This window comes from Anthonomus grandis, chromosome 22 (genome assembly GCF_022605725.1).
Source record: "Anthonomus grandis grandis chromosome 22, icAntGran1.3, whole genome shotgun sequence".
Classification (NCBI taxonomy): Eukaryota; Metazoa; Arthropoda; class Insecta; order Coleoptera; family Curculionidae; genus Anthonomus; species Anthonomus grandis.
Genome location: NC_065567.1, coordinates 40,428,724 through 40,456,073, shown reverse-complemented (window position 1 = coordinate 40,456,073; position 27,350 = coordinate 40,428,724). Strand labels below are relative to the sequence as shown.

General features: G+C 31.6%; 1 protein-coding gene across 1 annotated transcript in view; it reads right to left on the bottom strand.

Moving 5' to 3' along the window:
• Positions 1 to 2,097: 2,097 nt before the first annotated feature.
• Positions 2,098 to 27,350, bottom strand: part of LOC126748472 (uncharacterized) — a 37,629-nt gene continuing 12,376 nt past the window's right edge. The window contains exons 5-9 of the mRNA XM_050457725.1: positions 26,988 to 27,343; positions 26,797 to 26,885; positions 25,574 to 26,708; positions 2,261 to 2,523; positions 2,098 to 2,114 (exon numbers count right to left, since the gene is read on the bottom strand). Coding sequence (XP_050313682.1) covers positions 2,098 to 2,114; positions 2,261 to 2,523; positions 25,574 to 26,708; positions 26,797 to 26,885; positions 26,988 to 27,343 — 1,860 coding nt within the window. The remainder of the gene's footprint in view (positions 2,115 to 2,260; positions 2,524 to 25,573; positions 26,709 to 26,796; positions 26,886 to 26,987; positions 27,344 to 27,350) is intronic.

Here is a 27,350-nt window from a genome sequence, read left to right as displayed (position 1 = left end):
CCAAATTAAAACTACCATTTCACCTTAATTTAATTTTCTCCTTTTATTATAACCAATTTAATTCATATTTTCTTAACAAAAACATCATTCATCTTCAAGTCTTAACAAAAACAAATCTGCGCGTGTACGATAACCTTTAAATTTCTGAATGTCTTTGGTTTGTGGTGAACGGGAGACAGAGGGGACCAGAGAGAAGATTTTACTTCCTTGTTAGCACTTTTACGCATCGCGCATTGATTGCAGTGTCATGATCTATACGTTTATTTCCGCAACTGTTGTCTTAATCTTACCGCATCACGTATCGTGATTTACTTATCAAACCCGCAACCACTCTTAGTGATTAAAGCTTAGCCTGCTGAAGCCGGATAGAGACACCTTAAGGTTAGGATCTTTAAAGGCTGGTTTTTCGACCTTTCCACATTTACTTTTAATCACAAAAATACAGTCCACTTTAAATCTCTCACTAAATTGTCTAAATCCACCTTATGCTTAAACAAAATCTAAGTATCAATTTTAATGTATTATTATTGTAATTCAAGTTTTTTTTTACTAGAACAACCAGGTATAGTGTTTAGTTATTTTCTTAACCCTGGTTATGTCCAATTCGTAAAAATGATCATTTGGGTCATTTATCATAATAAATACTAAATTTAAATTACATTCGAATAATAGGTAAAAGTAATAGTTAGATATTCATATGTTTTTTAAACACATTACATTAAAAAGCTTGAAAAAACATTTATGATATATCAATTAAACTCTAAAAATTAAATTGACGTCAAATCGAAACAGTAGCTATAACGTTAATTTATCGTATTTTCTTAATACGGATTATGTCTAAAATGCAAGAGGAATCATTTGAGTTGTCCTATATTAGCTGTTAATAATAAATTTAAATTACTTTTAAGTCATAAGTAATGCAGTAATGGAGTTGGATATTCATTTTTTTTTGAAACAACAAATTAAAAAATTTCACTTCATTTCATTTAATTTAAAATCATTTAAGATATGATGAATTCTAAAAATTACATTGAAATCAAATCGGAATAATAGCTATAGTGTTTAGTTGTCGTATTTTCTCAACCCTGATTATGTCAAAAATGTTTACCAATTTTCAAATCAAATCGGAACAATTGGTTGGGCACGCACAGCCTTTGAACCCCTTGGACCATCTAATTTTACGCATAGGGTTTGCAAAAATACCCGTGTGTTGGTACTATTCGCTAAAGTCTGATTCGCGCCCGCACTCGGAATATGACTGTTATCAGAAGTTTCGCTATTCTGAGGCCGCTTTTCTAAGATGCCTGGGCACATGATTTCCACATGTGACCTGCTACAGATAATACATCTTATTTTAGCGCGGCATTTTCGTGAAATATGTCCGACTTTCAAACAACGAAAACACGCACCTAGGTCGCTTAAGGTTTGGCGTTTTGCTTGTAAGACAATTTTTGTGCGCGGAAGCATTTTTCACTGTCATGAGAATTGTTATTACAGAAAACGCATCGGTATTCGCTTGTGTTATTTGCTAAACCAATGGCAGTGGGAATAGAGCTAGAAGGTACGACTTTATAGCTATTCGGATACTTATTTCTAGCAACATCCCTAGGGGGTTTAGTTATACCTAAACCAAAACCTTCTACAACCAACGATATATGTTTTTCATTGTCAACTTCATTTTTTAAAAACAGCATTAGACTTTGCAGGCGATTTTCAAGGCTCGATTCTCCATTGCTCCCACTGACATCCATAGACGGCACGCGTTGCCAGACGCGAAGAAGATCTGGTGGAAAACAAGATTTTATGAGTGGAAATAACATGGCCGCGTACTTATCCGCCGTTATACCGAGTGTTTCTAACGCACGTAATTCAGTCTCTATCTTGTCGTAAAGCAACGAGAGTTCAATTTTTTCACTAGACATAGCGTTACTAATAATCAATTAACTAATAATCAATAATTTAACAACTCGCGTACGTAAACTTCAATTTGAAGATTATCTCTACCAAATCGCGCCTTTAAACACAATATTCAATTCTACAATATTCGAATAGTTACTACCGGTCGCGGAAAAACTGTATACTAATTGTCTTGCTCGGCTACCCGGCACCGTTGCCTGGATTAAATATTCGACCTTATCACCCAAGTCTAAATCAAGGTCGTCGTGAATTTTCTTGAATTGGGACCAAAACGGAAGCCAGTCTTTAATTGTCCCATCAAACTTTTTAAATTCTAACACCGGTAACTTAAACTTTCGCTTACCTTGTTCTATAATTGTGTTCTTACCGCTACATGAGTGGTTCGATCTCACCTCATCAGCCAACGCAGGTGGCTTCAAAAACTCCTCACAGCGTATGCACAAATCACAGAACTTGTGTTCGTAGGTTTCGTTACCTTCAGCCTCGGTCAACAAATCTTTTTCAGTAGCGTCTTCTACCAGCATCGAATTGTAAATCTCCTCATCTAGTTTTTTGAGATTCTCAGGTTTTTGCTGTAGAATATTCCAAGAAACCTGCACTAGAGGGCTGCAGAAGAGGATTGGGTAAAACATGTGCATTGCATCTTAAACTGAAATTTCTCTTTTTCTTTGAAATGTCACACAAATTGTTTCCTAAAACTATTTACTGGCTCTAACAGTAAGTATTTAAACCTTTAGAGGTCAAAAGGCCCTATTTTTAAAGGTAAACGGCACGCGTCGTTAATTCCAAGAAATCGAGCGATTTCAGAACTGTTTTGAATGAGACAACTAGCGTTGTTTTAAAAATACTATTTTTTTTTTTCTTGTTTAAATGAATACATAGAAAATGACAAGCGTCATTATTCTAGAGAAATCATGCGATTTCCAATACGAAACAACAAGCGTTGTTTTAAGAATATAATACCCGCCAATCATCACTTATACGCAGTATACTTACACAATATAATTTTATTTTAGTGTCATCTTCTGATGAAAATAATATAGGAGAGGGAAATCAGAATATAAACCAACTTCAGGCTGAGGATGCTCCTCAGAACTTAGAAAATAATGATCATGAAACTGCTAATGAAGGGTCAGGGCAAAATTTTGACTTTTTTGGTGCCAAATCTGATGACAGTGCCCAACTAGGCACACCAATTCACGAGGAAATCGCAATGCATTGGACTACAATTTTACAAAATGGTCTCAAACCAGGCCAACGTAGCGAATTATTAGAAAAATTCAAAATTCCAGAGAATTGCCAAGCGTTAATTCCTCCAAAAGTTAATATGGAAGTAAAGCCTTGTTTACCTGAAGCAGTTTCAAAACATGATAATTTCATCAGTACATTACAACATCAGTTAGCACACAGTTTGGCTGCTATAGCAACAGTAATCGGATAAACCCTTCCGATCACAGACCAATCAGATATTTTTAAAACACTGTGTGGAAAGGGCAATCCAGAACAATGAAACGAGCGAAGACATCGAACTTCTACAACAAACAGTAGAGCCATCAACGAAGGTAAATAAATATGCAGGACGTTTAAGGCAATTTTCACATGCGTGGAAAATAATGACTAAAAATAAAGTAGTTTTAAGTTAGATAGAAGGTTTAAAACTGCCCTTTTTTAGAAAACCAAAACAAAAATTTGCACCACAACCAAAAATTTCAACTGACCAACTTTTTAACTATACTAAAGCTATAACAAATTTATTAAACATAGGTGCAGTTTCAAAATGTAAAGCCCTTAAAAGCCAGTTTATCTCTTCATATTTCGTGAGAAAAAAAACCAAACGGTGAACACAGATTTATTTTTAATTTGAAAAGCCTCAATAAATTTATAACTGTCCCCCATTTTAAGTTAGAGGACCACAGAACAGTTTTAAAACTTTTATCCCAAAACTATTACTGAACCAAAATTGATTTAAAAGATGCATATTTTTTAATGCCGATTAAAAGAAATTTCAGAAAATATTTAAGATTTAAGTTTAAAGGTTCTTTGTATCAATTTAACGCATTACCTTTTGAATTAAATATAGCTCCCTTTATATTTATGAAAATAATTAAAAAAGTCGCTATTAGTTTAAGAAAAATGAATATTATTTTAGTATTTTACCTTGATGATATTTTGTTGATGTCAAAAACAAAACTGAAATGTGAAAAATAAACAAACAATACAATAACCCTATTAAAAATATTGGGCTTTATCATAAACACTGAAAAAAGCATGTTACAACCACAAAATAGCTTAACTTTTTTGGGTTTTCTATACGACACCATAAACATGATAGTGTCACTACCTAACGAAAAAATTAACGAGATCAAAAACAAAATTAATTGGTTGAAAAAGAAAAAAACTTGTACTATTCGAGAATTTGCCCAATTAAATCAAGTTAGTAGCGGCCTTTCCAACCACTAAATATGGGTTTTTTCATATTAAGCCGCTTGAAAAAATTAAATTCTTAGCCCCTCAAAACGACCATAGAAATTACAACAAAAAGATGATTATTCCCAAATCCTTATATGGTGAACTCTCATGGTGGCAACAAAATATCGGAAAAGGTCAAAGCATAAAATCCCAACCTTTTGCTATGGAAATTTTTTCAGATGCCTCGTAAATCGGTTGGGGTGTTTTTTGTAAAGGAAAATATTTTCATGGGTTTTGGAATGACCAGGAAAAAATATGCACATTAATTATTTAGAAATAAAAGCCGCATAATATGGACTCAAATCACTTACAAAAAACAAAGACAACATTAACATTTTACTATCGATAACCAAACGGCCATATCATGTATAAACCGAACGGGAAGCCTCAATTATTCAAACATAAACAAAGCCGCACGTTTACTTTGGAGCTGGTGTGAAAGTAAAAACATTACGGTTTATGCTAGTTATATGACATCATAAGAAAACACTAATGCTGATGGGGCATCCCGTTCGGTATCGATTGATGCTGAGTATAAATTAAACAAATATGCTTTTAAAGAAATACTAAAAATATTTGGGACACCAAAAATAGACTTATTTGCAACGTGTATAAATACTAAATGCAAAAAAATTATTTCCTGGCATCCCGATCCAAATTCTTACGCAATTGATGCGTTTACAGTGCCTTGGGATACCCACTATTTTTATGCTTTTCCCCTTTTTTCGTGTATCACACGAGTACTAGAAAAAATTGTACAAGAACAAGTGACAGGACCACCCGTTACACAAAAGTCTTTCCCTGGTAGCCGGGAAACTATCCGGAAAGCTTTTCTAAAAAGAGGGGTACCACCAGAAGCAATTTCGACTATTTTCTGTTTGCACCAACCACACAAGACAATACTATAATTAACAGGTTCATTAAAGGGGTTTCAAATTTAAGACCACCAAAACCAAAATATTCAGTAACGTGGAATCCAGACCCTGTACTTAAACGGCTCCAAGAGTGGCACCCTTTAGAGGCTTTAACCCTGGAAAAATTAACATATAAAATGGTGGTTTTGATGGCACTTACATCGGCTAGTCGAATGCAAACTCTATCAAAAATTAAAATTAAAGATATAATTCTTTCCAGTGAAAAAATAGAAATTCGAATTTCAGAAAAAATAAAGCGTCAGCGGTGAACAAACCACAGCCCATATTAAATTTTCCTTAATATCCAACTAAACCGAATTTATGTGTGGCATCCACAATTCTTACTAAATCAATAATTTTCGAAAACTATCTACTTAAACTATCAGCCGCTGGATTAAAAAAATCCTTAATCTTAGTGGAATAGACACTACCATATTCTCCGGACAAATTGTGCGTCACGCATCCACATCGGCTGCCTTAAGAAATGGGGTGAACATAGAAATAATAAAAAAGACAGCGGGCTGGACTTTTTATTTTCAGAAACGTTTTTCAAATTTTATAATAGACCTACTACAAGATCAAACGTCAAACGAAAGCTTCGTAAAAAGTATTTTAAAGTAAAATCAAAAGAAAATCAACACCGTTCTATATACTATCATTGGAAATGTATTGTTTTTTAATGTAATAGATTTACGGTTTATCAAATTAGACTTAAGAGAGTTAAAATGTTTACATGCGTTAGTTATTCCGTACCTATGTTCATAATTGATATTAATAGTATCAATTTATTTATTCAATTTATTTCTTAAATTTTTGTTGAAATTAATACAAGTTATATATTATAACCCTATTTAACTTATAAGAAACTGTACAATACCAACCAGCTTGCCGAATCATCATTTTGCCTTTTCCTATTTTCAGCATTTTATAAGCTTTAGCTTTTATTGTACGTAAATTTATTATTTAATCTAGAATTAACTCTGTACTGTATAGGACATATCTAATTTGAATAAAGTTTTTTTTTTAAAAACAGAGTTCCGTATTATCTTTACATAATTGGCGCAGTCGGGCTTTTAGGACTCTCTCACGTTCTTAGCATAAAGTACGGTTCGTTTTAACGATTTATTGGGAGGTGAACCTTTGTTTTCGGGAGTGTGGTTTTGGACTTTACGTCGTTTTCACGCTTCTAACCAGTTGGGTGAATTGAGTAGCTTAACGAGAAGATCCGGAACAGTACTACGTCGTTGACGGAATATCAACGTCGGAAGCAGCCAGATCCAGAGACGAGACTTCAAAGGGACATTGAAGGTCTACGTATGGACAAGATACTGGTTTTGCTGTAAGTACATTTAATGTCATTTAGAGTGTCTAATACTGATAGTGATAGCTCATACGAAAGTTCATCATCTTCAGATACAGAGAATATTAATTCTGGCTCACCAAGTTCTTTCAATGTTAAGTATCGTTCAAGATCTCCTTTAAAAGTAAAAGCGAAGGCACATCGCAAAAACTTTAATAAGGAAAAAAGAATTCAAGAGAGTAACTTTAACAATTTTAATATGCCTAAGGAAGGTGCAGGAGCTTCGACTCCAACCTTTCCTTCTTTAAAAAAGGAATACTTAGACATGGTTCCCGAGTTTCATGGCGAAACGAAACTACTTCCTAGATTTTTAAATATTTCAGAAAAACTTGTAAATAAAATTTACAATACTTTAGATTTAACTGATTTTCAAAATGAATATTTAATGTCAAGTTTAATTTCTAAAATAAAAGGTGAAGCCGCAATAAATATTTCATCTAGTTTAATAACAAATTGGCAAGAATTAAAAGACGCATTACTAAATGCTTATGCTGATAAGCGTGATATTTATACGTTAAATATCGAAATGACAGAAATAAAACAAGAAAATGAGACACCATTCGAGTTTTATAATAAAATACAAAATTTATTAAATTTGCAAATATCATTTATTTCAACACATTCAAGTGTGATAGAATCTCCAGTGCTGTCTCAATACTGCCGAAATTTAGCTTTAAGGGTTTTATTAAGAGGGTTAAAAGATCCAATTGATTCATTAATGAGAACCAAAAATCCACAGGATTTAAATACAGCTTTAAATATGTTGGTTAACGATTTTCAAATTCAGTCAGCGGAACAAAAAAGTTTAAAAACGTTTAATAAATCTAATAATAATAGGCCTAAATATCCAAATATTCTAAGGAATTTTAATTTACTGATAACAAACTATAGCCATAATAATTATACACATTTACAGAAGCAAAATCAAGCCAGTAATTTTAGGCAACATTTTCAAACTCAAAATTTACAAAGTCCAAGTAATATTGGTCAGAATTTTAAAAACACTCAAAACCTAACACAAACAAATTTAAACACACAAAACACCACAAACGTTTTTAGGCCAAACCAAAATAGATCTTTCCCAGCACCCACACCAATGTCAATTTCATCGAGGAATACTTTTAAGCCACCCCTTAGCAATAACTATTTTAAAAATCTTAAATCAAATATTATTGTTGAGGAATTACATAACATTGACGAACAAAGTAATGATAATATATTTTACGAGATTGATTACGAAAACGATCAATCCGATTGTATTATTGAACAGCCCTGTGAAAGTGACAAGTTTTTTCGGTCACAAGCCTCGGTAGCACTGACACCATTACAAGATTGCTAAAATTCCAACTGATGAATTTTACTTATAACGAAAGCAAATTACCATATATCATATTTCCTGAATGTAATTTAAAAATCCTTATTGATACAGGTAGCACAAGATCTTTCGTCAAACCTGATATCGCTATGAAATATTTTAAAAATTGTAGAAAACATGATCCCTTTCAAATTTCCACTGCCCATGGTACATCAGTTGAAAATTTTAGCACTCTAATTCCTTGCTCTAAAATAATTAAAACAAAAAAGTCTCTTGATTTAAAATATTATATTTTAGATTTTCATAATTACTTTGATTGTTTACTTGGTATTGATAATTTAAAAAAATTAAAGGCTATGATCGATTTAAATAAAAATATTCTTTGTACTCCAGAAACTGAAATAAAACTCTCATATTATAATGTGATGACCCATAATACAAATTTCATAGTACTGCAACCAAGGTCAGAGCAAGTTATCAAACTCAAAGTAAAAAATATAAAAGACGGTAACGCGATAATACCTCACTTGAAATCGGATAATCTTGAAATTCCCGAGTGCATTGTGAAGGTTGAAAATAATCACGCCATTTGCTCTATATTAAATTCGTCAGAACAGCAGAAAACCGTTAATTTTTCCAACCCAATAGAGGTCATAGACTTTTGTGATTATGAAATATCAAGTAATTTTATTAAAAATGAAAATTTAAATAACGTTAATTTAAAAAAAATTAAATTCGATTTTTCGAGAATTCGGCATTAACATATGAATTCTGAAGAACGTAACGCAATTAAACTTTTAAGGGACTATTCAGATATTTTTTATCAAGAAGGCGATAAACTAACATTTACCAATAAAATTAAGCACCATATCAGGACAACAGATAATATTCCCGTACACACCAGAACATACAGGTACCCAGAAATACACAAAAAGGAGGCACAACGTCAAATCAAGGACATGCTGGACCAAAATATAATTAGGCTTGGTCTTTACCAATTTGAGTTGTCCCCAAGAAAGCTGACTCATCTGGACGCCAAAAATGGAGAATTGTCGTCGATTTTAGAAATATTAATTCAAAAAGCATAGGCGACTCCTATCCACTACCAAATATAACCGACCTGCTGGATAAATTAGGACGCTGCCAGTATTGATGATATTATCATTTTTAGTACCAGCATCCAGAAGCATATAACCAGACTAAAGAAAGTATCCGATCGACTTAGAGAAGCCAATTTAAAAGTCCAACTAGACAAATCGGAATTTTTGCAAAAAGAACTATCATATTTGGGCCATATAGTCACACCCGATGGTGTAAAGCCCAATCCTGACAAGATCCGAGCGATAAAAGAATTCCCAATACCAAAAAATCAAAAAGAGATAAAAGGATTTCTTGGGTTACTAGGGTACTACCGTAAATTTATTAGAGATTTTGCGAAACTAACTAAACCTCTAACAAAAAGACTAAAAAAGACGCCATTGTAAACATTTCGGATCCAGACTATATCAACTGCTTTGAACTTTGTAAAAACCTTTTAACAAACGAACCCCTTTTACAGTATCCAAATTTTTCCGAACCGTTTATTTTAACCTGCGATGCATCAAACTTTGCTCTAGGAGCGGTACTTTCACAAGGAAAAATTGGATCTGACTTGCCAATAGCATACGCTAGCCGTACCTTAAGTGAATCAGAAATTAACTACTCAACAATAGAAAAAGAACTCTTGGCAATAATCTGGGCAACCAAATATTTTAGGCCATATTTGTTTGGGCATAAATTTAAAATCGTCACCGATCATAAGCCCCTCGAATGGCTATTTTTATTAAAGGAACCAAACTCAAAGTTAATAAGATAGCGCCTCAAATTAGAGGAATTTGTTCGTTTACAAAAAGGTACACTCCAATCACGAGAATCCAGTGATAGGAATACCAATCGTAGATTGTACGGGGCAATTATGAAAAAAATCAAATAATTATCTCAGAAGTCAATTTCTCTCCTGCAGATACTAATAGGGTCAATCTTTTGTATCGAACAAAGAAAAGAATCCATGTACAATTTTCAAAAAATAACTATAAACAAGAAATGGTTAAATTTATTAAAGAAAATATTGCCCCAAAAATTAAATATTATTTATATTTTGAGGATCCCTTATATGAAAAATTTAGCAGTGTTTTACAAAAATATTTTAATAAAAACTCCCAAATATCCATGATATTTGGGAGAAAACATATATAAATGAATGTGAACTCTTCCAAATTACCAAATATGACAGACGACCTCTTAAATTAAATTTAATATTACCCCAACAGCCACAAAACCATTTCAAATTTTACATATAGACAGCATCACTTTGGAAAAATGTAAATTCCTTACCATCATGGACTTTTTTTCTAAGTATGCACAAGCATACAAATTAAGGTCATCACAAGGAATTGAAGTAGCAAATAATTTAATAAAATATTCCAGTCACCATTGTATACCAGATCAAATCATTTCTGATAACCAACTTAAAACCCTATGAAATTATTACTGGGCATTTAGACACAACTTTTCCACTTGATATAAATATTGATAGTCAACTGTTAAGTAATTATATTTCTAACCACGGAGATAAAATTAAAATTTTATACAAAAAAATTAATAATGATATTCAGAAGAAAAAACAAGTGGATATAAATAAAGCTAATAAACACCGTGAAGAATTACCGATAATACCCGATACCGTGTACTCAAAAATAAACAAAAACAAAGCAAAACTCTAAATAAATATAAAAACGAACAACTTAAAACAATCGACCCCACTTTAAAAACTGCAAAATTAAAAACAACACACGGTAATACGGCTGAAAAAATACTAATCTTTCCAATGTAAAAAGGCCTAAAAAGAAACCCTACAAGTTTCAAAATATTCCAGATTCCTTTCGCTTGGACAAGGAACAGAAATAAGGGACATCACCAGCAACTTAGGCATCCTGCCTATAAATCTAGGACCTGCAAAACTACAACGTACAGATCACACTTTTGTACACTATTTTAGTCTAGAGCCCCTTTATAATGAATTTATTAATTTAAATGAAGAATAGAGTAGACTTAAGTCATCTCTCTCGAACGGCACGTATAATTTCGATTTAGACAATTATTACAAAATTGTAAATTTTTCCCAATATTGCATTTTTGAAAAAATTGAAAACATACAATTATAAAATTTGTTTATAAAAACATAACCGCACAAGAAGAGGTATAATTAATGGCTTGGGTTCTATTGTTAAAAGCATAACTGGAAATTAAGAGGCTCGAGACGGTGAAAAAATTTACTCAATCTTCAGAAAAATGACCAAAATCTAGAAAATCAAATTAAAATGCAATACTCCGTTAATAAACAAATTATCGAAAATTTTAATAATACTGTCCAGAGTATTATGCACAATGAAAATCTTTTAAAATCAAGAATATTGCAGCTTAACCAATTAATTAAAGAAAATGCTAGTTTCAAAGATATGCTTTTTGCCAAGGACTTGTTTAATTAACTAATAGCCTTATATAACTCCATACTTAATATTTTGCAAGATATCGAAAATTCAATTACCTTTTGCAAACTGGGCGTAATGCACCCTAGCATAATTAAATCTAAAGATTTGTTTTATGAATTGCAAAAAATTGCCACACACTATAAGAGCCAACTTCCTTTCGATGTGAAACTCGAGAACATAATAAACTTCGAATCGTATTTTTTATCACTTCCCATAGAATATAAAAGACAATTTTAATTTATATTATTTACTTCCAACTCCAACAAAAATTAATTCAGAATATTTTGCAATAATCCCAAAAATAAAATATTGTCTGAAATCAGAAAACGATGAACTTATTAGGCCTCTTAGTGACAAATGTACCGGAGGTAAACCGTATCACTGCCCAAGCACGTTGCAGTCAAAAATAATTAACACAACTTGCGAAAGTAAAATTTTGTTTGAGCAAAAAACCAGTACTTGCCGCTTCCTCAAACTTCATGTTTTGGAAAACCACATAGAAATTATTTCTGAATTAAACCAATTTTTGGCAGTATTTGCCAGAGCCGAAAAACTAGAAATTCACTGCCAGTCGCAAATAGACGTAAAAGAACTTAAAGGTATTTACCTAATTAAAGAAGGAGCTTGCAAAATCTTTTACAGGAAACAAATGCTAATTTTTCAAGAGACGAGTTATGGAAGCCCTTTGGTCATTGATGCCCCTAAGCTTGAGTTCACACCTAAAAGTTTCCCGAAGTTTCTAGAATTAACTCTGTACTGTATAGGACATATCTAATTTGAATAAAGTTTTTTTTAAAAACAGAGTTCCGTAGTATCGTTACATAATTTACATGTACTTTTCTTAAAAAGATAAAAAAATCGCCCTTTTCTCTAAACATCTACAGTGTGTATAATTATATCAAGGACAAGCTCGGAAAATTATGATTAATCATCTCATGGTAAGTCGATTAATCTTTAAATTTTGTTGATAAAAATACAATGAATAGTCTCACTATTTTCCATGTGGAAAAAGTTTAACCAAGGAGAAATTCAATAAATTGTCAAAAACCTATGTAGGTCTATACTTCCAACTTATATTTATTTATTTCCAATCTTGATTTTTTTCAAGGTAAATACAGAATTGCTGAGTACAAACTCATCTATACCCAGTACAAGTTCGTCCATTTTTTTGAAGCATAGTACTTCAAACACAAAAACTGTCAATGATTTGGTAGAAGGTAAGCCGGTGTCAAATTCCAGTAAGAGACATGATTTCAATTTTGCACCAACAGCAGAGCCTGAAATTCATTTTGCTGCAAAAAGTTGGAGGATGTAAAAGAAAAAAGTGCAGAAGTTAAAATTATAAATTAAAAGTATAAATTTAAACTTCTGCACTAAAATTTGCTTTAAAATTTCATATAAAAAATAGTCATAACAAAGTTCAATTTTATACAGGTTTGCCATGTAATAAATATTTTTGTAACATTATTAAATTAATTAGTTTTATACATTATTTAAACAACAATTATATAGTTCACATAGAATAGGCAGAAGTTATATGTACATATATAAAAAATTTTATTAAGATAAGGACAACATATATTAAAGCATAACACATTTCATAGACACACAGGTAATATCTTTATTAAGAATTATGATTGTATGTTATGTAGCATTAGAGCCTTAAAACACTAAGGAGAGTAAAGATCGTTATTAGCTAATGACAATATTATTTTCTCTATTTCCTACATTTGTGGTGAAGGGAATAGGCTATGCCCTAAGAAGCCAGGTTAAACCAAGAGCAAAAAAATTTAGGTCTCATGAGTGTAAGTAAAGTAAACCTTTCTATTAAAAAGGCCATCCAAGAAAAAATATGCTAAAAATATAAATGTTAATCTCTAGCGGCATCTAGGGTGCATATGCTGAAACAGACTCATCAATTAATTCACTCTCGTACTGGTGAACGTTATGGCGTATTCACCATAGTATGCAGATAATCGCTGTTTTCAAAGTAATTTCATTTATGTTTTCAAATTATGCTCCAAATTCAAAATTTCTTTTTTTACCTTAAAGGCCATTCAAGACTTAGTAGAAAAGTTTAATAAGTAAATTTTCCACGATTTATACGTACCACAAGATAAAGGGAAAAGAGGGCCCCATAAGAGTCTATGTATTGGGATAAGACAACCGGGTTTTTATGTCGATTTTTTTTATTTTCCATTTTTATTTTGAGAAGCAATTGTAATAAAATATAAAAAGAATTAACAGGAAAAGAATTAGTAATAAAAGAAACCATCAACGAATTGAAAAATGTGGAAAAAAGAAAACTGTTTTTTCCCACGGTACCATTTTTGTTTTCTTAAAAATGAGAATTTTTTTTTGGTCGAAAATCGAAAGGGATATACCCACGAAAAATTTCGAAAAAATGGTTTTTATTTTTTTATAAATAAACTATAAGTCTGACAACTTTTTGTATCAAATAAAAGTTCTTGGGAATATTAAGAGAAAATAAACTATTAAACGTAAATATCGAATTATCAAGAGCGCTATGGAAAAATTTCAATTTTTTTATTCTTCAATCCTGTACCTTTAAAAAAGGTTATTACCAATTTGACTCTAAAATTAACAGAAAACCTATTCCTTTGCATTTTTCGATTTTCGAACAAAATCCGGGGTCAAAATGACCATTTTTTCAAAATATGCTCCGAATTCAAAATTTCTTTTTTCTGGTTAAAGACCATTCAAAAACTAGTAAAAAAGCTTTATGGGAAAATTTTCACGATTTATACGAGTGCCACAATATAAAGAGAAAGATGAGGTCCCATAAGAATTCATGTATGGGGATAAGACAACCGGGTTTTTTTTGTTTTATTTTTGAAAGTCGATAGTAATAAAATATAAAAAGAATTGACAGGATGAAAATAACGAATAAAGGAAACCATCAACGAATTGAATCGAAGCTATAGAAGCCAAGATATATGTAAAAATGAGGCAAAAACAAAAGCAAAATGTTGTTTTCACACGGTACCATTTTTTTTAGAAGATTAAAAAATGGTACCGTGTGAAGATTAGAAAGATTATTTAAAAATGTTAATGTTAGCCCTAAACTGGCAATTCCCACTAAAAAAACCCAAAAAAAAAATTTTTTTTTGGTCGATAATCGAAAGGGATAACCGGGTTATAATGGGATTCGAGCAGAACTAACTGAATAAGAGCACTTTGAAAATTTGAGTCATTATAAGTCATTTTTCGACCTCGTTTTTGTCTCGTTGGATTTAGAACGACGAAACTAAGACAAAACCGTTAAATTTTTGAAGCTAGTGCTCATAGAAGCCGAGATATAAACTTCCAAACTTTGGATTTTTGGAGCACATATATGGAGACGGCTTTCTACGGCTTTGTAAATAATCTCGTTAGATTCAGAACGACGAAACTAAGACAAAACCGTTGGATTTTTGAAGCTAGTGCCCATCTCGGCTTGATATCTAGAAGCTTCGAAAATTTAGAAGAGAAAACCGATTTTTTATTATTCTTATATTATTATTCTCTAAACCTGTGAGGAAAATTACTGTTTTTATTTTTGAATTAGGTTCTCGGTAAGAATGCCCAAAAAAAAGGCAGAATACCTTTTTGCTCTAAATGATATATTAAAGAAGCGGCGATTCTTTGAAAATGGCCCACATTTTAAGCCCAAAAATTTTGAAAAATCAAAATATTAAAAAAATTAATAAACAAAATTACCGCGAGAGGATTAAATTATCATCAATAAAAGTTTATAACTCTTTTTTCAAGGTATCATAATAACGGCACAAAAAAATCCGAAGTATCTAATTGCTTAAAAATTACTCAAAAATTGTGGAGAGGGTAAAGTGCTTAGCAGGCCATATTCTGTGGTCTCGGAGAAATCATTCTCCTGGTGACCAGAAGTGGGTCACTCCTGGTTAATTCCGGTCACCAGAGGCGGATGGGAAATGTAAACGTAGTTGTATATTTATTTAGTGTCTCTTGTTATTTAGTTTGTATTACTTGGAGGTATGTACAGTTTTATATATTTTTATTTAAGAGCATGCTCTTTTATTTTTTGGACCATTTGGCATTATAATAGGAACGTTTTCTTTTGACGATTGGCTATGCATTTTCATAAAATTTAAATTTCTATATTTTGCAATTTGGAGGTTCAAAATAGGGGGTTAGTTTCAAGGGTTACTTTCTTTTATGAGTTTATTGAAATAAAATTAAATTTAAGGGGTAAAGTGCTACATTTCTTAGTGGATTTATTCGTTAAATTCACACTTAAAAGGAGGTAAAAACTTTGTGTAGTTTTGAAAATTTAAATATTACTTTGAAGGGATAAAAAGGTACAAGCTAATACTTAATAAATTTATTTGGTAAATACACTCTTTACTAAGCAGTTAAAAACTTTTGATCAGGTTTAAAAACTTAAATATTATTTCAAAGGGGTAAAAACATATAAGCTTGTACTTGGTGGATTTATTCGCTAAATTCACATTTACTTGAAAAAATAATTATCAATCTTTTGTGGCATAACACCCAGCTGTTCACTATACGATTCATGAATTTACCGAACCTAAGGGTGAACCGGCATATTCATCATATCCTGGTGGACCAAAGAGAACTCAAGAGATTTAGTACTTGGGGGGGGAGGGCATGCCGTAATCGCTCTGTACAAAGGGGCTTGGTGCCTAAAGATCCTCCTGATATTGAATCTTCTTTTTTTTTCTTTTAAGAGGTTATGTTTCAACGGTTTGGCAGTTATGGGAGTTTATTCGTTCGAGTAACTTCCTTCTTAGTCGGGTTTCATTTCAAGTGGATTTATTCGCTAAATTCACATCAAAACAGCATAAGGGGGTTAAATTAAAAATTCTAAAAGGGCAAATATAGCAATTTAAATAATAAGCAAATTAAAAATCACTGTGAATTTATATCCAATGGTCCAAAATTGCGCCAATAACCTATACAATATTCACCACTTACTGTATACAGTTTGTTCTTATTATTAGTAATTTAAAATGTAGGATTGGTATTTTTATTAGCATAAGATAATTAGGAACAGCATATAAGCCTCAAAGAATTATTATTAAGCATTACATATATGACTATTATGCTCAACTGTAATTTTATGTAAAATTTTTCATAAATATTGATACTGTATACCCCTGAAATATTGACAAAGCACTTAGTCAGTGCACCTTTTCCTTGAAAATTTGACTAAGCATGTACACAATGTGTCTAAACCCCTTAAAATATTGACAAATCACGTAATCAGTGTGCTTTAACCCGGAAAACTTGACTAGAGGAATGGGTTTTAGTGGGTCGGGGCATGGCCAAACTCAACCCCACACTACCTTGGACGTTTGACAGGAATCACCCCTATCCAACGTCCAGGGTGTCTGTTTGCAGATTTCCTAAACCTCTTAAAAAAAAAACAAAAAAAAAAACAAAATAGGCCTTATATTAGATAGATTTCATCATAATTGATGCAATACTCTGCAGATGTTAAACGCTATTATGAATAAAAGTTTTGTTAAAGTGTAATCATTTAAAAGATTAATTAAAACGTTTGTTCTAATGACTTTATAATGAATATTGTTTTATTATATGTATTTTTCTTTTGTTTTCATACTTAAACCATATTATGCCTTTGAATGTTTATGTATGCAATTACATTATAAATTTTTATTATTTTCTTTGTAGCTTTCATGCTAAATAAATATACATTATTATTGTATCTTAGCAAGAAAGTTGAAAAAAGGATACCAATAAACTTTTGACAAAGACTGAATTATCCAGAAGCTGTTCCTTATCTGTGGCTTTTCTTTATTCTTCTTCATCTCGTCCGTAACCCTGGACAAGGGATCCTAAACATAGAATCTGCAGTAGGCAGGAAAAACACTTAAAAATTGAGTTAAAAACTTTGGCAAAAAAAGACAAATTTAAGTTTAGTACTAAGAGTCTGTCCTATAAGGGACAACCTATATGATTCGTTTTGCATTTTTAACATAAACAGTGTTAAGAAATGATAATCAAAATAATCCTTTTTACGTTTTGGAGATAACGATCATTAAGACAATACGATAACTATTAGCTTTAGCTATTGTTCCGAATTTTATTGTTCCGTTTATTTATTATATGCTAAATGATGTTTCAAACTTTTTGATGTACTGTGTTTTAAAAAAAATACGAATATCGAACTTTATTAATATAAGTCATTGATGACTAAAGTCTAAAGATAGCTGCGAGAAATATGAGATGTTTGCACTCAATAAGATAATTTTGTCTTAATAATCCCTTCTTCATGAGTTATTTCAGTCAGTATCGTAATATTTATGGAAGAAACATAAAAATAGCTAAAATTAAGTACTTTGAGGATAGGATGCAGAAAGTACTCAATAAACAAAGAGCTACATGGAAAATTGTAAATTCACTAAGATGAAAAGGATATTAATTTAAATCATTTCTTGGTCCTAAACCTGCAAACTCCATCTACATTAATTCAAAGTTCGAATATGATTTATTCTTTTTATTGCTCTATAGCAACTCAAGCAGCAATATCCCCCTTGAAGTTGTAATTACATTGAATGAGATAAAAAATTAAAATTCTTCTGGCTAAGATGGTATTTCCATTAAGATATTTTTAAATCTTGTTATGTCGGCGATGTCAATATTAGCCAAAAGTATAAATAACTTATTTTTACAGGGTGACTTTCCAGATCTTCTGAAATGGGCTGTTGTGGTCCCTATTTTTAAACAATCCAAGGATATTCCATCAAATTATAGGCCACTTTCAGGCCACCTATTGCCTTCTCTGACAAAGATTGTAGAAAAACTTCTCAAGCAAAAAAGGATCGAATTTTTTAAGTTAATAATGTACTTAATAGTTACCAGTTTCAGCCATCAAAAAATACCAATGATGCAATCCTTTATATGTTGGAGAGGCCCTACCTGAAGTTAAATGAGGTAGAAGCGGCCGCAGTGGTGTTTTGTGATTTGGCTAAAGCCTTTGACTGTGTCACATGATATTCTACTGCAGAAGCTTGAAGTCTATGGCTTCAGGGGGTCAATACTACAATGGCTCAAGTCCAAACTGTCAAATAGGAATCAAAAAGTTATTTTTGGGGATGACATATCGGATGAGTTGTTTGTACCGACAGGATTGTCACAAGGTTTTGTTTTGGGATCACTTCTCTTTCTTATTTATGTTAATGATCTGCCGGCGTTAATTAGCAATGGACAGTGCACTTGTTTGCCTATGATAACACTTTGCTTTGGCATAATAGAGATATTTATATCCTTAATGCTGCTGTAAACAAGGATCTAGCCAACATTAAAAAAATGGTGTGATTGTAACTGCTTGTCTTTTAATTTGTCCAAGATTCATATTCTTAAATTTAAACTTGATAATGAGGTATTAAACACAGATCCTATTTTGACAGCAAACTACAATAAATTTTTGGATTTGGTAATAGATGATAATATTTGAATTGATAATAGATGACAAAATGAAATTTGACCAATTAGAGGTAATCTTAACAGAAAAGTAACAAAACGTGCTTATTTTGCCCATTTGCGATATGGAATTTGCTTTTGGGGAAGCTGCTCTAAATATTTGTTTTAGGCAGTGTTTATTTTACAGAAGCGTACATTGAGATTCTTGTGCAATATAGGGAGGAGAGAATCTTGTAATCCCCATTTTATATCTCAAAAAATGTTTAACTCTAGCATCAATTTTCATTCTGCAAACTGTATGTTTGAGGCATAAGAAATTGTAATTTAGATTTTAAGTTGTTCGCTTTTATTATTATCACTTCATAAGAAAAAGAACTTTAGTCAACAGAAAGTCTTGTAACTTGATATGTCTAGCCATAAAAGAACCGAGTGCTGGTGCGGTCCCTTATGTTTTTATCTTAATGGTTTGTTTATGTTAACAGAGAAAGAGGGCATAGAGGTTTTAGAGATTTTTGTTTGGTAATTTTAAGAAGTAGTTTTAAGTGCATTTTTGATTCTACTTACGTCGTGAATAAATAATTAATCCGTTGAACGCCTGGTTTAATTTTCTACTTTTAACGAACTACTCTTCAACTTTATTAGCGAAGCCCGCTAGAAATACTCGAAGTTCTCTTCAAATAAATGTGCCAACACCCACTTCAGCCTTGACTTAAAATTCTATTTATTACCTTAGTAAAAAATTATTTTAGCATGTACCAATTTCAGTTAGAGGGTTAACATGCCATAAGCATGTTAAAAAAAGGGTAAATAATTTATTAGTTGTAAAAGCTTATGTTAAGGAATATTTTTTAGATAATTTTTAACCATATGTGTAGTCTAAGTATAAGTTTTTAGAGTAATTTTAATAAGTAGCAATATTTGAATTATTAAAGAGTGTGGATAGAAGGTTCAATGCTAAGCAGAACCTTTGCTAACCTTATTGCTATAGAGAAGAATATTGCTACTCCAAGTGCTCGTAAGGTAAAATGCCCATAATTATTATTATTATTAATAAATCATTAATTTCAACGTTCAAAGGTGAGAAAAAAATCTTATGGCTCTACAACTTAAGAAAATGATAATAATACGCAGACGGAAATTGAACACAAGATCAAACCATTATCTAGCTCTTAGTTCATATCCTGTCCAAAGACTTGAACTTTGCCAATATTATCAAAAAGAGTAGGAATTGATAATGTGTTAATGGTTCTTAAAATCTAAAATTTTTAAATAATGTGATTTATGAAGACACTATGTGTAATATTTTAGTTAATTTTATTATTTGTTAGTTTATTATTATGAAGGCTTTGTCCATAAGAATTTTTGGTTCTTTAGATAATAAAGCATACTTTGACTTTTAATAAATATTACAACAAAAAGTTACACGAGAGAGTCACAGAATGGGACTTACTGTTATAGCCACTGTGTGTGGCTTTTCAAAGGTATGAGAAATAATCTTCTTACAAAAGATTTTTTTACTTTGAAATTAGTGGAAAACAATTTACTGCATCTTGGAAATATAGAGGAAATCTATTATGCCGATATTGAGGATGAACATAGGCCTTTAAATAATCTAACGGATCAGCATGTAGTTCGTAATAAAATCAATAAGATAAAAGTTAAACGTTGTACTCAAGTATTTAGTGCCCAAGTTGGAAATCTTATGAAAAGATTAGTCAAGTGGGGTAAGTAATATAATTAATACTGTATTGTTTAGTCTTATCATTTGTTTGTTATTTTAGATTTACAAGTGAACATTGATAAGAATATGGTCGAGACAGTGAAATAAGGGAATTATTGGATCGGTCAAATAGTGCTAGCAGTATTTAAGGAAAATACCGTATTTTATTACTGATAAACCTAAACGTGTGTACTGGCTCGTTAGGTTTGAGGTTATACTTAGCCTCAAACTCAAACTACTATTTATTTGCAGCTGTTTATTTTGTTAGTTGTTTTTTAGTGTTCCTACTTTACTATTCGATTTATTTAAACTTACTTAAATTTTCTAATGGAGGACGCATTAGAACTTGCTATTTTGGCAGGAGGTAATGATGAGGATATTAAATTTGTTATATTGGATAAGCTTCTCATAGACAGAGATAATATTATAGAGGTTGCTTTATTATGGCGCAATTAAGGCCTAGCAGTACCGTTATTAAAATTTCCTTTATGTAAAACTAGTTCAAAGGTCAGAGTACAGTGGGTTTACAATAGGACAAATGGGTTTGTTTTTTGATTTTTTTTGTGTTTTTATTTTGAAGGCAATTACAAAAAATTTAAAACAATTTAAAGGAAAAAAAAGAATAAAAGAATTTATCAACGTATTGAATAGAAGCTATAAAAGCCGTGATATCAGTAATATAGTAAAAAATATAAAAAATACACCTTTTTTTGACACCGCATCAATGCTTTTTTTTCTAAATTGGTAAACTATTAATATACATTTATTACAAATTTAGCAACTTCCACTAAAAGACCCTAACTAAAATAAAACTATTATTACTGTTGCTATTTTTATAAATAATATTTTCCTTATATATATGCCCTCAACCTGAAAACCCCCTATATAATTCTATACTATTATTATCCTCATAAATGTTCCGTAATATCAATACCTTCTGTATATTACAAAATATATATTTATTAATATTTATATTTAGTTTAATTATCCTAGTAATTTATCAGAAAACCGTTAAAAATTGTCCCCATAATATTAATAATTAATGAATTAAATAACTCATGGCGTCACGAGACGAACACGACGCGTTTATAATAATTATTATTGCCAGACACACTATCCTTCTCGCAAACCGCTTTCCTACTCCAACTCGGAACGCAAATTGGCCCCTAAAAAATTTAAATAAGATGAGACGTCAGATACGCGGCGAATTTTCCCGCCGCAATAAAAACCATTTGATAAAAGACATTCGGAAGCTTATAAGCTTATATTCGGAAAATTCCTGTATATTCGGAAGTATCCTGAAAGCGTCACTACCAGTTCCTGATCATTTCCGTCCATTTTAACCTGCTAATTCTCCAATTGAAAAAGTCGGATCCGCCCCAACGTAGAATTCGCCGCATGACACCGAAAACCCCGCCGTTGCGTCATCTGGCCATGTGCGACTCAATGTGACGTCGTCCGTATGCTTTTACATTGAGTGATGGATCAATTATTGCACCATAAGGGCTCCTACCGGTGCATTGACGGGGTTTGGCGTTAATAACAGCGTTTTGCGGAAAAAGCGGTTTTTTGCCAGGGTGGGCAAAAAAAAATTTCACAGTCACGTAGCCTCAACCTTCTTGCATAAAACAGTGAAAACCAGAAAAAAAAATTCACCACAGAACAAAAGTTATTAGCGTTTATGTGTCGAAAATCGGAACCCTCACCAATTTTTCTTGGTGCATTCTTACAATATGCTACGCGTATTGTAACAAGAACCTGTAACGCATAATTAAGCTCAGCTAATGTAAGTATACCAGTCTCACGCTCATTTTTTAACTTTTTTGCGTTATTTTTCCATCTCAATATATAAGCAACCACTCTTTTAAGTCTCTTTTAATGATGAAAATCTTTAAATAAAGTCAATAGTCTGATGAAAAGATGAAAAAGAATAGTACAATAATTTTTTCATATGTATGAAAACATCCTTTCACAAGGATGCTAGAGCCTATAGGCCATTTAGATATATCGCATTTATTAGGACCGAACCACGCAATAAAATGTCCGCAGGATTACAGTTAGTAGGTACGTTCCAACTGAATGTCGATGTAAGCTGCTGAATTTGAGAAACACTATTACTTACAAGACTGCAATCTTCCTAGTTCAGTTTTTAACCATCCTAGTACTAAGTTACAGTTAAACTCTTTAAACTTACTATCTTTTTGAAGCCTGAGTATAAGACTCGTCCTACTTATTTGCCGAATCTTTTAGAGGAAGAGCAACTACATACCTACCATTTGGTAATCATTTAACATTTTCAGAAAAGTGCTTTTTACCTGGTGACTTCTTCCTGGGATAATGCTTTAGTAATATTACACACTTCAACTTTCTAAAATCGAGATAATTGCAACTGAATATCAATTTCAAAATTTCTAGTAAAGAAGACTGATTTTTATTTAGAATTTTCAACCGGCCCAGAAACAATCCATTCTAACCTAGTTTTTTGCGTAACTGGTTTATTGTTCCCAAGTTCAAGTTGCCCGTTACAAATGAGATGCCAAAATAAGTTAGCTCCACTAACCATGTCTATTTTTCCTGGAGAGTAAAAGGTAGGATCAGCAAGTTTTAATTTTATCGGTATATCTAAAGTACTAACATCTATCTTAACGTTTGCTAAATTTTCAGTAATTTCAGGCAATACAAAACAAGTAATATTTTCTGAGAAATTGTAATGTAGCAATTTTATCATAATTTTACACTTAAAGTCAACCATACAAATCATTTGATTTAATCTTTTAACCTTTATGCAAGTTTGTTCAATAGGCAAATACAACTTATCACAGAGTGACTTAGAAATAAAACTAGATTGAGCCCCAGATCAAGTATTATTCTATAGTGTACTGTTTTTTATTGACATCAAAAACGCTAACAAAAGCTGTCCACTGTACAAGACACTATGATTTATAAGACCCGCAGAAAAAACGTTTGTGTTAGTACCCACGGAAGAATTAAGTGCTGTGTCTATCGGTACAGTCTCAACATTGTCAGATGGGGTAATATTTTGCAAGTTAGGGTAATTCGAGGGGGAATTATTGCTATTAGTTGCATTTTCTGCATGCAGTAACGTATGGTGTTTCCTATGACATTTTCTGCATACAGAATTACGGCACACCTTTGAATAGTATCCAAAACGCAAACAGTTTACGCAAAGTTTTAATGCCATAGCTTTTTTAGACCTATCATCAATAGATTTCAGAACAACTTTGAATATAATGAGAACCTTTGCAAACTTGACAGACCGGAGTATTTAAATTCTTTTTTCCATCGCTTTCGATCGCAAGAAAACCACGAGTCGTATTTGTTTTACGCTTTTCTATTTGTCGGTCTATTTATCTGTATGTTTTTCATAAAGATTTTGCTCTAAAGACAAGCAATTCCGCTCTACCTTTAAGAAAAATTTTAAACAAGGGAATAGCAAATGGAAAATTATTATAAGGAATTCTCTCACTCGATTTACACTGTTATCCCACTAGCAACAGTAGGCCAGTGGGATATAGGCGTATTTTTAGTCTCCGTTGCCTCTAGCAACCACTGAACACAAATATAGAGAAATGTGTGTTGCCTAATGAACAGACAGAAATTCTGTTGACAGCTTTATTGACGTTGTTGACAAAGATGGGGGCATCCATCCATAAAATATAAACCTACGGACTTAGAAAGAGAACTGCAATGTTAACGTCCGATTGTAAGTTCTTAGTTCCCGGCCGAACCGCGGCGCTTTTGGCAACGCAACAATCGCTTCGATCGATAGAAAAATATAAGTTTTGTTCGCAATGCAATCCCGGACTTGGGATTGTATTCCTGAATGTCTATTGGCTGTTTTAAATTAATAATAGCGTATTAACAGCCAATTGAGGTTCAGGAAAAAGGTCCGTGTAGTCTGGGATTGCACCACGAACAAAGTTATTTGTTTATTCGCTATATTGCAGAGAACACTAAATAGAATAAACTAAAGATTTATATTTTTATTTGTTTTCTGTGGCTATATTGTTTATTAGGAGATTGGTGATTGTAAGAATTTGAACCAGAATGGAGATAATAAAATAGTTTCACCTGTTTTTTTTACATTAGAAAATAATGAAAATAATTTTTGACTAAATAACTAATTAATCATTTTTTAAGTAGTGAGTATTTTTCATATTTTATTAGATCCAAATTAGTTTGAATTTTTGTTGATCCCAAAATCCCAATGATTAATTTATTTGTAAGTATTATAGGAATTTGGACTAAAACTGTAGGTATAAACTGTAAATCTTTTTTTGAAATAATTTATTCACAAATATAAAATAATACAATATAATATAATTATACTAACTTTTTTAATTAAATTTACGTTGAATAAAGAGACCGGTATGGTATCAACTATAAAGGAACTTTTTTTAATTTGTCAACCTTATTTTGTTAATTATAATAATAATTATGTCCTGTGTATGAACGTTTTTGGGTCCGAATTCTTTCAAGATGGATTTTGCTGAAATTTTTACAGTAAGTATGGAATACCTTAAGAAGTAAAATCTACCCTATGGCAATGTATATGCTTTTTCGATAGGGATAATGTATACAACCCTAACTATATTAGGGGTTGGTACTAAATAAAAAGAAAAAAAAAACAGGAATCAATAGAAGTAATAGAAATAATACTTTGAATAATTTTTTGTTATTTAATAGAAGAATAATTTTTTGAGATACCTATGTGATCGAAAAAGTTATTTTTTTCCAAAAAAAAAAAAAACAAGTTTTTCACAAATAATTGAAAAACTATTTATATTATAAAAAAACTCCTAATAAATAAAATAAGAAAATGATTTGTCATAGAACCTTAAAGAAACATGTTATTTAAATTAGAAATTTTTAAAATTTAGCGTTTTTTTCTTTTTAAGTTTCTCATACATATGATAAGCATGAACTTTAATAGGATCAATATTAGCAGCAGATTTTTTTTTAATAAGATAAATAAATTTTTCATCTTTGCCATTAATAATTTTGTTTACCTTTTTACACCACCAAAATATACAACATTTGATAGTTATTTTTCTTAAAATATTACCTGTATTGGGATGATTAGGACAATTTAACATTCTAAACGATTCCATTTTAATTTTTATTATATCATCCAGAGTTTTTAGGATTTGCGATTTTGTGCACAATCTCGGGATGAGGAAGAAAAGCCTCGAGATTGCCTCACTGATAACAAAATTAAAAAAAGTACCAGGAAGAGTTAATTTGCAATTTTTGTATTGTCTTGCTTCAATAAACTCCACATCCGCATTATGTTCTCTAAATTGAAGTTTAGTCTTACAATTCTCACATTTAATTTGCTTGAGGACTTTTTTAGCAATGAAACCAGTTATATAAGTTCTGACATTGACAGCAATTTTTGATTTTTTATTAAATGGTATATCTTCCCAATGTGTGATTGGGACACTGTCATTGTCCACAGCAGCAATGTCAGAACTTACATCACCTATTAAAAAACTTTTAAGATTGTCCAAAGCTCCCTCATTATGATCTTCCTGGCAATTTGCTCCTAGGGAATGGTTCGACATGAAATTATTAATTAGCAAACCTTTAAATGAGGAGATAAAATGATGAGAAGTTGGTGATATCTCTCGTACACCATGACTTCTTATGTTTCCAAAAAAATTTTCTAAGGCATCTTGTTGAAACGGCCTCGTCATAATAAATCTGTTTTTCTTATTATCCAATAATATCGGAAATAAATAAATAAGGCCCTTGACAGTAAAAATAAAGTTTTTTATAGTAGGGACTGAAACAAAACCATTTTTTTTTGGGCAAAAATATCTCATTGTACCTAAGACTGTTATGCTGTTTCTCCAAAACTGGATATGTTCGGAATATAGCTTTACTGCAGCCTTTAGCGGTTTTCCAGGAGGCGAAATTCTTTGGCTGGAGTTCATGCTATCGAACAGCTTGTCAAAGAAAAGAAGAATTTCCGCAGTGTCAATCGCTTTTTCGTCAAGTTTGATTTCCGGTTTTTCTGAAACAAAATTGAAAAAAAAATCATATAACATTTTGTTTTTTTTCTACGTTAAAGGGTGTAAAATTTATATAGAATTAAAACTTACTCCACTTTAGGATCCGTTTCATTAGACTTCCAACACGATTGCTAAAAACTTGGGTACAACATTTCACCTTCATTTTGTTGATTTTGTCCCTGAAAATGACATAAAATATATTCTAAGTAAAATTCCACCAAATGTAGATGTTTTAAACTTTATATACAGCTTCGTAAAGTTATAGAATAATAAATAGGTACCTAATTATATGGCTATCAGTCAAATTACTGCAAATTTGATCTTCATCTTCTGCATCCAACATATAAAACTGTTCTAAATGCTCCCACTTAGCCACTCTTTTAACGCCATCCTTAATGAAGTGTAGATCTTTAGTTAATAGATTGTTCCTTATGCCTTTCATTAAATGTGGTGGGTCAAAAAGTGGAACTATTTCCTTCCCATTAACAAAAAAGCCAAAATGTCGATATTCTTCATTTCTCCTCAAAAAATCTACCTTAGACTCATCAATAAGATTTTTGATCGCAGCTTGATTGGCTGACCCCTCGCAGACTGTTGCCACAACATCAAGACCTGCTTCTTGACATGTTCCAATTACCTAAAAA